Source organism: Aphidius gifuensis, linkage group LG1 (genome assembly GCF_014905175.1).
Source record: "Aphidius gifuensis isolate YNYX2018 linkage group LG1, ASM1490517v1, whole genome shotgun sequence".
NCBI classification, from domain to species: domain Eukaryota; kingdom Metazoa; phylum Arthropoda; class Insecta; order Hymenoptera; family Braconidae; genus Aphidius; species Aphidius gifuensis.
The window spans coordinates 3,379,767-3,397,776 of record NC_057788.1 but is presented as its reverse complement, the minus strand read 5'-3'; the positions used below and the strand labels follow the sequence as shown (position 1 = coordinate 3,397,776).

General features: G+C 22.8%; 1 protein-coding gene across 1 annotated transcript; it reads left to right on the top strand.

Annotated features, from left to right (window-relative positions):
* Positions 1–15,360: 15,360 nt before the first annotated feature.
* On the top strand, positions 15,361–17,217 carry LOC122847854 (gustatory receptor 5a for trehalose-like). The gene is made up of 6 exons (XM_044145711.1): positions 15,361–15,480; positions 15,614–15,698; positions 16,387–16,696; positions 16,772–16,937; positions 17,004–17,093; positions 17,152–17,217. The coding sequence occupies exons 1-6, from the start codon at positions 15,361–15,363 to the stop codon at positions 17,215–17,217; spliced, it is 837 nt and encodes a 278-aa protein (XP_044001646.1).
* The last annotated feature ends 793 nt before the right edge of the window (positions 17,218–18,010 follow it).

Here is an 18,010-nt window from a genome sequence, read left to right as displayed (position 1 = left end):
TTTAATATTCAGTCAATTGTTCGGAATAAGAGTCTCCAATAAAAATCCAAAAACGCTAAATTACAATGTTAAATCATTTATAACATTTTATTCTACAATAGTACTAATGACTCTTTTTTATTTGGCCTGTAAAAGTATTATTATCTTGTTCAAAACTCTCAACAATATTGGTGGATGTACTTTTGATTTTGCAGGTAAAATATATACCTTTATATTTATTTATATTTTATTTAAAAAATTTTTTTAAAACAGGTATTTCTGGAGCTGTATTTATCACAGCATACTATTGCTCTATTTTTCTTCAGTGTTTATTTTTTTTTATGCTACCCAAAAAGTGGACTAATCTCCAGAATAAATGGAAAAATATGGAAAAAAAATTAGACAAGTTAGTTTGGACATTATTCAATGAAAATAAAACTACAAAATAAAACTTGTTAATTTATTTAATTTTTGCAGATCAAATCAAGATGTTCCAAAATTAAGTCGAAAATTCAACACAATATCTTTGATAATGTTAATTTTGTTTATCATCGAAAATTTGTGGTGGAATATATACGCCCAAACCTCAGAAAATAATGATAAATTTTGTGATGTAATATGGATTACTATAAATACTTCGAATTATTGTAAGTTATAAGACTAAACAAAACTAAATTGAACACTAAATCTATTATTTTTTTAATTAATATTAAATCAACAACAGCTGTCAATAGTTTTCAAACATATTTTTTGATGACAATCGGTTCATACACTGCCTATGTTTGGAATTTTTCCGATATTTTTATCATCTTGGTGTCTGTTGGTCTTGCTGAAAGATACAAGCATCTAAATAAACTTGCATTAGCTTCAAGTACATGTGATAATCATGAACACTATTGGAACCAGTTGAGAATTAATTACAACATTTTAAGTAATTTAGTCAAAGAAACAGACAATGTATTATCACCACTAATATTTTTATCATGTGGTCATAATTTTTTCTACATTTGTTTACAATTATTTATTGGAGTTTCGTAAGAATAATATTTTTTATAAATATATATACAATTTTTTAATAATCTTTGTTATTAATAATTTTATTTTTATAGGCTCGATGATAATTCAAATACATTTGATAGTTCAAAAGCTTACAGTGTTTTTGCACTTTTATTCATCGTGATAAGAGCAATTTGTGTTTTATATTCAATTGCAAGAATCAACGATCACAGTAAAATTATTCTACCAATTATTTATCAGTGTCCTCTCTCAAAATATACCAATGAGGTTTTCAATAAAATTAAATTTCATAATACTCTTATAATAATTTATCTAGAATATATAGTTTTATATTAATTTTTTTTACAGACCTATCGTTTACAGTCCCAATTAACAAGTGACGAAGTTGCACTTACTGGAATGTCATTTTTCTCAATAACACGAATTTTCATCCTCAAAGTAATAACTCAACTAGCTATTTAATAATAATAAAATTATTCTATAATTATGTTTTATAATTAATTGCTGTTATTTTTTTTTTTTATTTGATTTTCTAGATTGCTGGTGCTTATGTGACTTATGAGATTATTCTTTTGCAATTTTCAAATCATCAAAAAATATAGTAAATTGTTATCATTTATAATAACTTACTTAATTTTTATGTAAACAATTATTCAATTATTAATTGAATCTATAAAAACAGCAAATTTAAATGTTTATTTTATTATTTTGTAAATTCAAAGCTACATAAAAATAATATAATTTTTGATGACAATAATGAAGTATGATTGCGTAAAATAATCAAAGCCCAAATTCAATCCATTCAACTTGTTTGATTTAATTAGAGTTATGTTTGCATTTTTTCGTTCATTAAAATTTTGCTATGCTGTCCTCGTTGTATGATAGTATTGCAGAAATTTTTTTGGCACATTGTGTATTTGTTCAATCACCAGATTAAAAATTTTTAATTTTTCGAATTTCAATATAAAAAATATATAAAAATTATACAAAGTGTGAAATATAGGCCTTGTCAGTTTTTAACTTACTTGTTACAAGTTTCTGAAGGTAAAAAAAAAGTACTGCAACGTATATTAAAATGAAATTGTATATAAAAACTAAATTAAAGTAAATCCACTAATCATTATATAAATAAAAAATAAACATATGTTCATTATCATAAATTAATTTATTATCTTATAAATAATGTACAAGTCATTTAATCATGATACATCTTCATTAAATCATTGTTGTCATTGCCAAGTTTACAAAAGGATTCATTAAAATTAATTCACCGATGAAAGTACCGCAAAATAAGATAATGATGTTTTAACAATCTTAAAAAATTTTATATTCAATTAGTTTAGTAAATTTATGAAATTTTTTAATTTATAATTAAAAATATATAAATATATACCATTGCAAATGACTCGAAAGATATGACAATCATATTACCGGCATTTATAGTGCAAGGATATGATGATTTAATGATAATTATTATTAATAATTTTTGAGCATTGAGGGGAAGATCGTATGAATTCATCTGATGACTAATGAAAATTATATAAGAATATATTATAAAAAATTTTTTTTTATATATTTTATTTTAATAAATATTAAATATTCATGTACTTACATATTTTCGAATAAATTATTACTGTTATCAATTAAAACTTGTCCATGCCAGCTTAAAAAAAATAAATGAGCAAATTGCACCCCAATAAAGCACACAAATTTTAATGAATCCATATAGCTTATTGACTGTGATATAACCTATTAATAAACAAGAAAAATTATTTGCAGATTGGTTTTAGAACAGTAAAATAAATAATACACTAACATTACAACCTGTTACACTGATCATAAGCATGTTGATACAAATCAAAAGAAATAGTGGAATACTATAAAGAGATTGTACGTCAGACGCAAATCTTTAAAAAATTAAAAAATTATATTCTCATTATTGAAAATATTTAATAATTTTTTAAATATTAATTTAAGCATATAAATTTTACAAACTTTAAAGCTCGTTCATGTTCTTCAATATATTTATTGAATAATACAATAAATTTTTTTTCACTGTTGTATTGAGATTTTTTTTTAATATCATTCCAATTATTTGATAAGTTTAACATGTGATTACTGAAAAATGCATATTAGTATAAATTGACAACATGTAATTTTATTTTTAAATTTTTCAAATAATATCACCCGATAACATAAAACCAGCCGGAAACAAAATACACTAATTGTGAATGTAAGCAATCAAATGCAATCAAAATCGTTACTTGGCTTAGTACCGATATCCAAGCATTGAAAAATATTAAAGTTTCATGTTCAAGATAATTAAAAAATGGATAATCCATTTCGAATATGTATCCTGGTGTTGCAGATAAATTTAATGATAATGAATTGTTTAATAATCTCGGTATTGTTACCGATGCCAAACTTGTTACTGTTCCACTATAAAACCCAACTGTTTTAATTTAATAATTTTCAGCCACTAAACTTCATAAATAAATTAATGATATATAAAAATAATAATACTTACTTACATAAGTGTATATAATTTTACGATCATAATATGCATAATATTCAAAATTTTTTCTATCATTATTTGACAATTTAAATTCAAATTGTTTTTTAATTTTAACAAGCAATATTTTTCCCTTTAATATTATTTTAAGATATTTATATGAAAAGATAAATATAAATTAGATGAATATTTATTTATTTACCTCTTCTATATTCAAAATACTATAAACCATATAAGTTAATGATGTCATGTGTAGAAATATTTCGGATACACATATTAACACTATTTCCATATTTCCAAAGCTATTATTAAGTTTAAATAACTGTGTAGAAATAAAAAATATCATTGTTTTGAATGCTTTAAAATGTAGATATTTATATTGCATAATTAAATTATATATATTAGTATCCCAGGTAGAAGTTAGGGTTAATTTGATATGTGAAGTCAAAAAATTGACTTTCATATCTACCTGGGATGTTCACTACTTTATATTTAAAACTAAATTTTGTTTTTATTTTTGCTTGTTTATAAATTTTGTTTTTATTAAATTAGCTAATTTAATAAAAACAAAATTTATAATATTGAAAATAGGAATATCAATATACCAGTGGTAATAATGTACTTATCCAAATAAATAAGAATATACTTCTTTTTATTGTTATACTCATACTGCCTTTCTGAAAAGGCCAGACACCGAATACCGACAATAAATACTTTGTCATCCACCAGTTGGGATTATCAAAGAAATCTATCTCTTTTTTATTTTCCATCATTGTGACAATTCAACTTGAAAGCTCCTTTGCAAGTGACATGTCTTTTTTTTTTTTCAATCAATTTTTTGATACATATTTTTCTTTCATCTTTTGATTGAATATTCTTATTGGTGCCAGTGTGATAGATCCAGCTGTTATATTTCAAAAAAGAATATTTAATTTCATTACTTGTATTATGTTGAAAGTACATCAAAAACATTATACTGTTTATCGATCTTGTGGTGGAGTCTTGTGGTGGCTTTTAAGCTGCCAGTATTAATATTGTATCCAACATATTGTGGAAAAAAAAACGTGTGTGTTATTGTACGCAAGGGGAAGAGAAACTCTTTCTTGCAAATACTATTCTCATACATCAATTCATATTTTTTCCCTAAGTGTTCCATTTTGCCTCGCTTTTCCACACATCAACATCGATTATTCGAAATTTTATTTTATTTTACTTAAGAACAAACAAATAATCATTAAAAATTCATAGGTACTTACATATAATGAAAAAGAATGAAAAGATATTGATAATACATTTACATACATGAGTAACTTTTTAAGGTATATATATTATTTATTAAAGATAACTTTTGTTTTACATATTTATGAAATAATTTACTAAAAGAGCTTTCATTGAATTGTTTTTTTTTTTTAAATTAATAATATTGTCATTATCATTGTTTTTAGTATCTTCATGATGATAAGTGAATGATAATATATTTGAGTATAAAAATGAACAAGGATTGTTGATTTTACTTGTAACAACATGGATGGAATACCGAAATCCTCATTAACTCTCAATTCTGATGTACAAAATTTAATTACAATAAAATCAGTGAAAAATGCAAAAATATTACTACAAAATCCTGAAGTTATTGTACAACCAAGAAAATTATTGTCAACACCATGTCAAATAAATAAAGTGCATCCTCTAATTACTGAATTTAATGTGAGCTTTTTTTTTTTTTTTAATTATTATATTTTCTAAGTGTGATGATATATATGTAATAATAAAAACTGAAAAAATTAAATTAAATGGAATATTAATTTTTTGTTTGTTTATATACAGGATCCAGAATGTTTTCATAGATCATTAATTCCAGTTTTAACATTTAGTCAATTGTTCGGAATATTTCCAATATCAAGAGTTTCCAATAAAAATCCAAAAATGCTAAATTTCAATGTCAAATCATTTATAACATTTTACTCTACAATAGTACTAATGGCTATTTTTTATTTAGCCTGTAAAAGTACTATTATCTTGATTCAAACTGTTAACAAAACTGGTGGATGTACTCTTGACACTGAAGGTATAATATACCTTTATATTTATTTATATTTTATTCAAAATATTTTTGATTTTGTAGGTATTTCTAATGCTGTATTTATCACAGCATATTATTGCTCTGTTTTTCTTCAGTGTTTATTTTTTTTTACGCTACCTAAAAAGTGGATTGATCTTCAAATTAAATGGGATAACATGGAAAAAAAATTGAACAAGTCAGTTTGTCTTTAAATCAAAATAAAAACTACAATATAAAACTTTAATTTTTACAGATCAAGTCAAGATCCTCCAAAATTAAGTCGAAAATTCAACATAATATCTTTGATAATAATAATTTTTTGTATTGTCGAGTACACATGGTGGAATATCGACATCCAGGGTTCAGAAAATAGTGATGAATCTTTTGATGTAATATGGATTACTATAAACAATTCAAATAATAGTAAGTTACAAGATAAAAAAAAATAATTGAACATTAAAAATTATTATTTATTTAATTTATTCAATCAACAACAGCTGTCAATAATTTTCAAATATATATTTTGATGATTTCTGGTATTTATCCCGCCTATATTTGGAATTTTACTGATATTTTTATAATACTGGTGTCTTTGGGTCTTGCTGAAAGATACAAACATCTAAATAAATTTGCAATAGCTTCAAGTACATGTGATAATCATGAAAATTATTGGAATCAATTGAGAATTAATTACAGCATTTTAAGTAATTTAGTCAAAGAAACAGACAATGTATTATCACCACTAATATTCATATCAGTTGGTCATAATTTTTTCTACATTTGTCTACAATTATTCATTGGAATTTCGTAAGAATAATATTTTATAAATATAGATACAATATTTCAATAATCTTTGTGATACATAATTTTATTTTTAGATTCGATGATTTGAATATTCTTGATATTTCAAAAGACTACACTATTTTTGCCTTTGTATTTATCGTGATGAGAACATTTGGAGTTTTATATTCAATTGCAAGAATCAACGATAACAGTAAAATTATTCTACCGATTATTTATCAGTGTCCTCTCTCAAAATATACCAACGAGGTTTTTGTTAAAATTAAATTTCATTATAATGCTTTTATAATAATTTATATTAAATTTTTTTCCACAGACTTATCGTCTGCAGTGTCAATTAATGAGTGACGAAGTTGCCCTTACTGGAATGAATTTTTTTTCAATAACACGAATTTCCATACTCAAAGTAATCACGCAAGTTATAACTTAATAATGATTAAGTAGCTTTTAATTTCATATTTTAATTAATTGAGTTTTCTTCTTAGATTGTTGGTGCCTTTGTGACTTATGAGATTATTCTTTTACAATTTTTAAAACATAAAAAAATATACTGAATTATTATTTATAATTTACTCAATTTATATGAAACCAATTATTCAATTATAATTTATAAAATATTGTTTGAACTTTAAACAAAAATATTAATAAATATATAAAAACAGGAAACTTAAATGTTTATTTTATTATTTTGTAAATAATATAATTTTTGATGACAATAATGAAGCATGATTGCATAAAATAATCAAAGCCTAATAAATATCATAAATTTATGTTAACAAATTCAATTCATTCAACTTGCTTGAGTTCATTAGAGTTTAGTTGGTAAAAAAAATTAAAAAATTATGAATGCTCATTTATTAAATAGAAAATAGAAAAACTTTTGTCATCTACTCGTGTTTTTTTTTTTTTTTTTTTGCTAGTAATATATTATGAAAATCAATAAAACCTATTGTGATGACAAGTCGGTTATTGAAAAAGAAATTAACTAATTATTTCGAAGTTGTATTTGTAAAATCAGTGCTTTCGTAATGAAATAAATAAATAAAAATATGCCTGTTTGATAAATAAAAAAATATTGTAGCAAGGTTATTTTTTCATTGACGAAATGAATGTTATACCAAAATCACCATTGATATTAAATTTGAATGTACAAACTTCAACGAGAAAAGAATCTTTTGATAGTGTCGATGTGTTGTCTCAAAATGAAGAGGTACTTGTTCAACCCAGAAAATTAATGCTAATGTCATGTCGTAGAAATCAAGTGCAGCCTCAACTTCATCAATTTAATGTGAGTTTTAATATTAGTATAAATTATTTTAACAATTAATAATAATTATAAATACAACAACGTCTTGAAATAGAATCTAAAAAATCATTCAAAATATTTTTTTTTCTATTACGCATTATTTATTTAATTATAAATTTCATCCAATTATTTTTCTATCACACTTGAATAAAATTACTCTGGAAATTTTACAATTTAATTTCAAGTATTTTTTATTTTCTTTTTTTGTATTTTTTATTGAAAAACCTGTTGGCCGCGAAGATCAGTAATATCAGTATTTTTTTTTGTATTTATTTTTGTTTAAAAAAATATTTTTAGCTATAATTTTCGCATAAAATTATTATTCTAATATTTCAATTATATTGTTCTTGAATTATTTTATAAATTACAAAATTTAATTTCAATTATTTTTATTTTTTATAATGAGTCCAAGCTGGTTACGAAATTCTGTATTTTTCCAACAACACTGTCATTTTATTTTAAAGTTTTTTTTTTGTATTGTCTGTACTAAATTTATTTTTTCCACAGAATCCAGAATGTTTTTACAAAGCTATAATGCCAATCATCATGATAAGCCAATTATTTGGAATACTTCCAATATCACGAAGCTCCAGTAAAAATTCAAAAATACTATTTTACAATGTAAAATCATTTAAAACATTTTACTCTACAATAGTACTCTTGGTTTTTTTAATTTTAATCATCAAAAGTATCATAATTATGTTAAAAACTATTACAAATATGGACGGCTGTATTTTCACAACTTCAAGTAAACTATTATTAATTAATTACAGCTTTTTTTTGTAACTTTTTAAATTCAAAAATTTAATCAAACAATAGTACATATATCTTTTTTTTAGGCACAATTAACGTAATTTTCAGCATATTATTTCATGGATCTGTTTTTCTGCAGTTTTTATATTTTTTCATGGTACCTAAAAAGTGGATCAACCTCCAGAATAAATGGAACCACATGGAAAAACAATTAACAAGGTTTATTGATTATTCAAATGAAAAAAAAAAACGATGAAATAAAATAAATATTTAAAACAAAATAATATTTTACAGGTCAGATCACAATAGTCCAAAACTTGGTCGAAAATTTAACACAATTTTTTTGAGTATAATCATGGTGTTTATCATGGATCACACCTGGTGGGCATTTAAAAATAACAGAGAATCTAATAAATTGTGTAACTCATTGTGGGCTGATACAAACAATTCACGTAAAAATTATTATATTTTTAAATAAATAAATAAAAAAACAAATGAATAATTAATTTAAATAATCACTTGTTGATTTCTTTTCAAATTTATAATAGATATAGATCATTTTGAAGAGCATTTGATGATAATTGCGGGTATTTACTCAGCTTTTGTGTGGAATTTTTCTGATATTTTTATAATACTTGTGTCTGTTGGTCTTGCTGAAAGATACAAACATTTAAATAAATTTGTAAAAATTTCTCGTACATGGAATAATCCGGAAAATTATTGGAATCAATTGAGAATTAATTACAGCGTGTTGAGTAATTTAGTCAAAGAAACAGACAATGTATTATCACCTCTAATATTTATGTCAGTCACTCATAATTTTCTGTACATTTGTCTTCAATTATTTATCGGAGTTTCGTAAGAATAAAAATAATATTTTATACCAAACACAAATTCATTATTACAATCATAAATATACTATTGATTTTCTTTTTTTATATTTACGTATAGACTTGGTGATTCAAAAGAGATTAATATTTTAAAAATTCAGCCATTATTTTCATTGTTATTTGTTGTTATTAAAACAGCGGTTGTTTTGTATTCAGTTGCAAGAATTAATGATTACAGTAAATTAATTTTACCAATTATTTATGAATGTCCATTGTCAAAATTTACCATCGAGGTATTTATATTAATTTTATTCTTTTTCTACATGAGATTTATGTTTAATTAATTTTGTTAATTCTTTACTTAGACGGATCGTTTACAACGACAATTAACGAGTGATGTGATTGAACTTACGGGAATGAAGTTTTTTTCAATTACAAGAGGCTTTATACTTACTGTAAGTTTTAATTAATTTTTTTATATGATGATTTTTTTTTTAAATAATATTTATTCATTAAATTGATTATTTATTTTAGATTGCTGGAACTATTGTAACATATGAAATTATTCTTTTACAATTTTCATATAATAAAAGACGCTTCTAAATATTACGCTATAATAAAAATATATTTTTTTGTTAATTATCAGTAATTATTTTGAATTGAGTTTTGTTTGTTTAATGATTGCTAAGAATTTTCATTTAGATAATTTGATAATGTATACTTAAAATGCACAGAACTTGATCTGCAGTCTGACTTCAAGAAGAATTTAAAAAGCAAGTGTAGATAATCGAATGTTTTGTTTACGATTAAGGTCACACTTTCATAAATAAAAACTTGATTATAGGTAATGAAAGAAAAACAAATGTCGAAAAATATATTAATAATATATTTATTCAATAATTTAATTTACTATATTTGATAAAAAACAAATGAATCTATAAAAATTCATGGGTATACTTACATATTATAATGAAGAATAATAGGAAAATCTTGATAATATTTATATACACGTGTAACTTTTTGTCTATATATAATTTATTAAAAATAAGTGATCTTTATTGAATTGTTTTTTTAATAAATTATAATTTTGTTTATCGAACTATTATTGTAATGAATATAATAAAACAAATGTCAATTCGTACATCACATATAGAGTTTCAACAATGGTTTTTTAGTATATTCATGATGACAAATGAATGATAATACATTTGAGTATAAAAATAAAAAGAAATTGTTGATTTACCAACATGGATGGAATACTGAAATCATCATCAACTCTCAATTCTGATGTACGAAATTTAATTACAATAAAATCAGTGAAAAATGCAAAAATATCACCACAAAATCCTGAAGTTATTGTACAACCAAGAAAATTATTGTCAACACCATGTCAAATAAATAAAGTGCATCCTCTAATTACTGAATTTAATGTGAGTTTTTTTTTTTTTTAATTATTATATTTTCTAAGTGTGATGATATATATGTGAAAATAAAAACTGAAAAAATTAAATTAAATGGAATATTAATTTTTTGTTTGTTTATATACAGGATCCAGAATTTTTTCATAGATCATTAATTCCAGTTTTAACATTTAGTCAATTGTTCGGAATATTTCCAATATCAAGAGTCTCAAATAAAAATCCAAAAATGCTAAATTTCAATGTCAAATCATTTATAACATTTTACTCTACAATAGTACTAATGGCAATTTTTTATTTAGCCTGTAAAAGTATTGTTATCTTGATTCAAACTGTTAATAAAACTGGTGGATGTACTCTTGACACTGAAGGTATAATATCATTACCTTTATATTTATTTATATTCTATTTGAAATATTTTTAAATATATTTCTAGGCATTTCTGGTGGTGTATTCAACGCAGCATATTGTGTTTGTGTTTTCATTCAGTGTTTATTTTTTTTTATGCTACCTAAAAAATGGATCAACCTCCAGAATAAATGGGAAGATATGGAAAAAAAATTAGACAAGTTAGTTTGCACATTAATCAATAAAAATAAATCTACAAAATAAAACTTGTTGATTTTTTTTTAATTTTTGCAGATCAAATCAAGATGTTCCAAGATTAAGTCGAAAATTCAAGACAATATTTTTGATAATAATAATTCTCTCTATTATTGAACACGTAGGATGGAATATCAACTTTCAAAATGCAAAAGACAATCATAAATCTTGTGATGAAGTATGGATTAATTTAAGCAATTCGAATAATGGTAAGTTACAAGATTAAACAAAAAAAATTAAACATTAAAATAACTATTAATTTAATTTATTAAATCAACAACAGCTGTCAATAATTTGCAAACATATTTTCTGATGACTGCGGCTACATACACTGCCTATATGTGGAATTTTTCTGATATGTTTATCATCCTGGTATCTGTTGGTCTCGCAGAAAGATACAAGCATCTAAATAAATTTGCATTAGCTTCAGGTACATGTAATAATCATGAAAATTATTGGAATCAATTGAGAATTAATTACAGCATTTTAAGTAATTTAGTCAAAGAAACAGACAATGTATTATCACCACTAATATTTATATCAGTTGGTCATAATTTTTTCTACATTTGTTTGCAATTATTCATTGGAGTTTCGTAAGAATAATATTTAATAAATACATATATAATTTTTAGATAATCTTTGATATTTATAATTTTATTTTTAGATTCGACGATTTGAATAGTTTTAATATTTCAAAGGTCTATGGTATTTATTCATTTGTTTTTATCGTGATGAGAGCAATTTGTGTTTTATATTCAATTGCAAGAATCAACGATCACAGTAAAATTATTCTACCGATTATTTATCAATGTCCTCTCTCAAAATATACCAACGAGGTATTTATTAAAATTTAATTTCATTATAATTTATAATGCTCTCGTAATAATTTATATAGAATAAAATTTTATATTTAATTTTCTTACAGACTTATCGTCTACAATGTCAACTAACAAGTGACGAAATCGCACTAACTGGAATGAAGTTTTTTTCAATTACAAGAGGCTTTATACTTACTGTAAGTTTTATATATGATGATTTTTTTTTTTAAATGGATATTTATTAATTTAATTATTTATTTAGGTTGCTGGTGCAATGGTTACATATGAAATCATTCTTTTACAATTTTCATATAATAAAAGACGCTTCTAAGTATTATAATAAATAATAATATATACATATTTATATATTTTTTTCGTTTATTATCAGGAATGAATAATTATGAAAAAAGAATATTCGGTTTTTAGTTTATGGATACCATGTGGATATCAAGTGTTTAGAAATGTGTCCTCATATTGTGTCTTACTTTTATTTATTCTGTTAAAAATTAATAATTATTATTGTTTCGATCTTCTTTTATTATTTTCAGTTTCGATACTCTATTTTCACATTTTATTCTGATCTCTTCTGGTTTCAATAATTTAATTCACTACATTTACTAACAAACAAATAAATCATTAAAAATTCATGGGTACTTACATGTAATGAAAAAGAATAAAAAGATCTTGATAACATATTTATATACACTCGTAACTTTTTGTCTATATACATAATTTATTAAATATGAGTTACCCTTATTGAATTGTTTTTCTTTTTAAATTATAATATTGTTTATCAAACTTTCATTGTAATAAATAAAATAAAGCAAATGTCAATTCAAAGCGGTGTTTTAATAATGGTATTTTAGTATGTTCATGATGACAAATGAATGATAATATATTTGAGTATAAAAATAAAATATGATTGTTGATTTTACTATTTGTATAACATGGATGGAATTATACAAAAATCATCATCAGATATACAAAATTTAATTGACATAAAATCAGTCAATAGTGCAGATATATTACCACAAAATCCTGAAGTAATTGTACAAGCAAGATGTCAAATAAATCAAGTGCATCCTCTAATTACTGAATTTAATGTGAGTTTTTTTTTTTTTTTTTAATTATTATATTTTATAAATATAATAAAAACTGAAAAACTGAAATTGTATATGGAATATTAGTTTTTTGTTTTTAATAATATTTTTTTTTTTGTTTATATACAGAATCCAGAATGTTTTCATAGATCATCAATTCCAGTTTTAATATTCAGTCAATTGTTCGGAATATTTCCAATATCAAGAGTCTCCAATAAAAATCCAAAAATGCTAAATTACAATTTTAAATCATTCAAAACATTTTACTCTATAATAGTACTAATGGCTATTTTTTATTTAGCCTTTAAAAGTGTTATTATCTTGTTTGAAACTCTTACTAATGTTGATGGATGCTCTTTTGACACTGAAGGTAAAATATACTTCATTACCTTTTAAATTTTTTTATATTTTTCAAATATAATTTCAGGTATTATTGGTGCGGGATTCAGCACAACATTTTATGGATCTATTTTTCTTCAGTGTTTATTTTTCTTTATGACACCTCGAAAATGGATTGACCTTCAAATTAAATGGGACGATATGGAAAAAAAGTTGAACAAGTTAGTTTACCTGTTAATCAAAATAAAAATTACAATATAATACTTTAATTTTTACAGATCAAATCAAGATCCTCCAAAATTAAGTCGAAAGTTCAACACAATATCTTTGATAATGTTAATTATGTTTATCATCGAGCATACGTGGTGGAGTATAAATACCCAAACTCCAAAAGAGAATGACAAATTTTGTGATGCACTTTGGGTTGATGTAAACAGTTCGAATAAATGTAAGTTACGATTGAGATGAAATAAAAATAGTTGAGCATTAACACTATTATTTATTTAATTTATTAAATTAACAACAGCTACCAGTAATTTGCAAAACCATTTTTTGATGACTGTCGAGTTATACATTGCTTTCGTTTGGAATTTTTCTGATATTTTTATCATCCTGGTGTCTGTTGGTCTCACAGAAAGATACAAGCATCTAAATAAATTTGCAATAGCTTCAAGTACATGTAGTAATCATGAAAATTACTGGAATCAAATAAGAACTAACTACAATATTTTGAGTGATTTAGTCAAAGAAACAGACAATGTATTATCACCATTAATATTTATAACATGTGGTCATAACTTTTTCTTCATTTGCCTTCAATTATTGATTGGAATTTCGTAAGAATAATATTTTATAAATATATATACAATTTTTTATTAACCCCTGGTATTTATCATTTTATTTTTAGACTTGATGATTTGAATATTTTCAATATTTCGAAAGGCTACACTATTGTTGCATTCTTGTTTATCGTGATTAGAACATTTGGAGTTTTATATTCAATTGCGAGGATAAACGATCACAGTAAAGATATTCTACAAATTATTTATCAATGTCCTCGCTCAAAATATAACAACGAGGTTTTTATTAAATTTAAATTTCATTATAATAATATAATAATTTATAAAATACAATTTAATATTCAATTTACAGACTTATCGTCTACAGTGTCAATTAACAAGTGACGAAGTTGCACTTACTGGAATGTCATTTTTTTCAATAACACGAAATTCAATACTCAAAGTAATAGCTCAACTTATTACTTGATAATAATCAAATAATTTTCAATTATATTTTATAGTTAATATTGAGTTTTCTTTTTAGGTTGCTGGCGCTATTGTAACTTATGAGATTATTCTTTTGCAATTTTAAAAAATATCCAAGTAATTGAATTTTCATTTGTAAAAAATTACTTGAATTATTTTGAATCACTTGCTAAATTTTGTACCTCTATTTAGCTTGATAATAATGAATTTTAATTTATGAATTATTTAGTCAAATTATTGACGCACGTGATGATGATATTTGATTAAATATAAAAATTAAAAAATCATCAACTTGTCCATCACACACGTGTCGATTAAATTGTTATTCCAGTTCAGATTTTTATCAATACAACTTATTAATTATTTCGTTGAATTTTCCTTTGTTAAAATGATAAATCGATTGAACTATTATTGACACAGAGAATTTATAAACATCTAATAAACAACATCAAATAAAAATTTTCTTATTTCGCTTTATCAAAATTTATTTTCCTTCCTGTTTATTTATTTTCTTTCGATTTCTACAATAAATAAATTCAACATTGTTTCAGTTAAACATGGCAATACTAGAAGTAGCACCATCAAATCTCAATACTCAATTATCAAATACTCTTTTTTTAACAGAAAATAAATCAGCTGGACAATCGATAATGTTATTTCAAAATCAAAAGACAATTGTGCAATCTAGAAATTTACTATCACCATTTCGAAAAAATCAATTTCAATTGCAATTTAATAAATTTGATGTAAGAATTTTTTTAAATAAATATTTATATATCATAAAAATAAAATAAAAGATTTTTTTCACAGAATCCAGAATGTTTTTACAAGGCTATAATGCCAATCATCATGATAAGTCAATTATTTGGAATATTTCCAATAACACGCGGTTCCAGTAAAAATTCAAAAACACTAAATTTCAATGTTAAATCATTCAAAACATTTTATTCATTTATTGTTTTGATAATTTTATTTGCATTTGTTAATAACAAAATATTGTTCTTGTTCAATACAATGATAAATAAAAATGATTGTTATTCAAAAAATAAAGGTAAGTCATATTGTACAATTACCAAATGATTTTTCATTTAGAAAAAATTTACAATTTATTATATTTTCAGATAAAATAAATGCATTTTTTGACGCAATATTTTATGTAGCTGTTTTTTTACAATTTTTAATATTTTTTTATCTACCACGAAAATGGATAAGTCTTCAAAAAAAATGGGATTCAATGGAAAAACAGTTGAACAGGTTTCAATTTATTTCGATACAGTAATTTTTCTATGGATTTTTAATTAATTTTTTTGTCTAGTTTTGATAGAAACAATGGTCTGAAGCTTCGATGGAAATTTAACACAATTTTTATAATCATGATAATTTGTTATATCATCGATCATACGTGGTGGAACATTCAGAAATATAAAAAACAGAAATTATGTGATTTATTGAAGAATAAAACCAATGAATCAATAAGTGACGATTTTTTTTCAAATAATTGTAAGTCATATTATAAGCAAAAAAAAATTCATAACATTAATAATTTTATAATTTGTTAATTTTTTGTAAAATAAACGATATAGTTTCAATTGGCTTGGAGGAATATTTTTTATTGATTTCTGGTATTTATCCAGCCTATATTTGGAATTTTACTGATATTTTTATAATACTGGTGTCCTTGGGTCTTGCTGAAAGATACAAACATCTAAATAAATTTGCAATAGCTTCAAGTACATTTAATAATCATGAAAATTATTGGAATCAATTGAGAATTAATTACAGCATTTTAAGTAATTTAGTCAAAGAAACAGACAATGTGTTATCACCATTAATATTTTTATCAATTGGACATAATTTTTTCTTCATTTGTTTGCAATTATTTATTGGAGTTTCGTAAGAATAAAAATAATTTTTTATATATTCAATAAATCCAGTAATAATTTTGTATATTTTAATTTTTAGACTCAGTGATTCTAATGAGTCGGATATTGTAAAAATTTATCGTCCTTTTTCATTTGTATTTATCGTGATGAGAACAATTGGTGTTTTATTTTCAGCAGCTAAAATTAATGATCACAGTAAAAATATTCTACCAATTATTTATCAATGTCCTCGCTCAAAATATAACAATGAGGTTTTTATTAAAATTTAATTTCATTATAATAATTTATATAGAATTTTATATTCAATTTTTTTACAGACTTATCGTCTACAGTGTCAATTAACAAGTGATGAAATTGCACTTACTGGAATGTCATTTTTTTCAATTACAAAAGGCTTTATTCTTACTGTAAGTTTTATATAAATATAATTGAATTTATTGATTAATAAATAAGATATTTATTCAGGTTGCTGGTGCTATTTTTACTTATGAAATTATTTTACTGCAATTTTCAAAGGCTAAAAAAATTTAATAAATTTCTCATTAATTATGTGAATTTTTCATTAAATAGTAAATAATTAAAATTAATTTTTCTATCAATAGGAGAAAAACAAGTTGATGATAACGTATCAATTAAACATTTATAATATTTTTTTTTCTTTTTTTTTTTGATAAAATATGGCTTTTGTTAAAATATCAAAAATACTTGAATTATATTCATTGTTTTATTTATTTATTTTTTTTTTTGATGACTGTGTTATTTTTCTAACAATATCAGACACTGAATGATAAACGTGTTTTTCTTTTTCATAATAAAATAAAAAAAAAACATTGAAAATATTATTAATGAACGAATCAAATGAATTTCATTGACAAAGAAATAATTTTTTTAATAAAATAATATAATGATTTTCAAGTCTCGGCAAACTATAAATTATATGAAAAATAAAAATATTTAAAACTGGGCATTCAAACTTTTATTATAATATTATTTAAATATTGTTAAAATAATAAAACCACAATCTCAGGAAAAAAGAAAATAAAACTATTGTAATTGAAATAAAAAATTGAAAAAAAAATAAAAATTCTAGAAAATAAACTTTAAAAATTATAAAACTATTTTTATTTTGTTGTTATTATAATATTAAAATAAATAAATAAATGATTTAATTAATAAATAATTGAATAAATAATTATATGTTGCATTGGAATTTTTTTTTTAGATAACAAAATCTATCGTTTCTTTTAAAAATATATTTTAAAACTTTTTTACAAGAAATTTTTATATCTATTACTAGGACCTATTATAATAATTCATTTTCCAT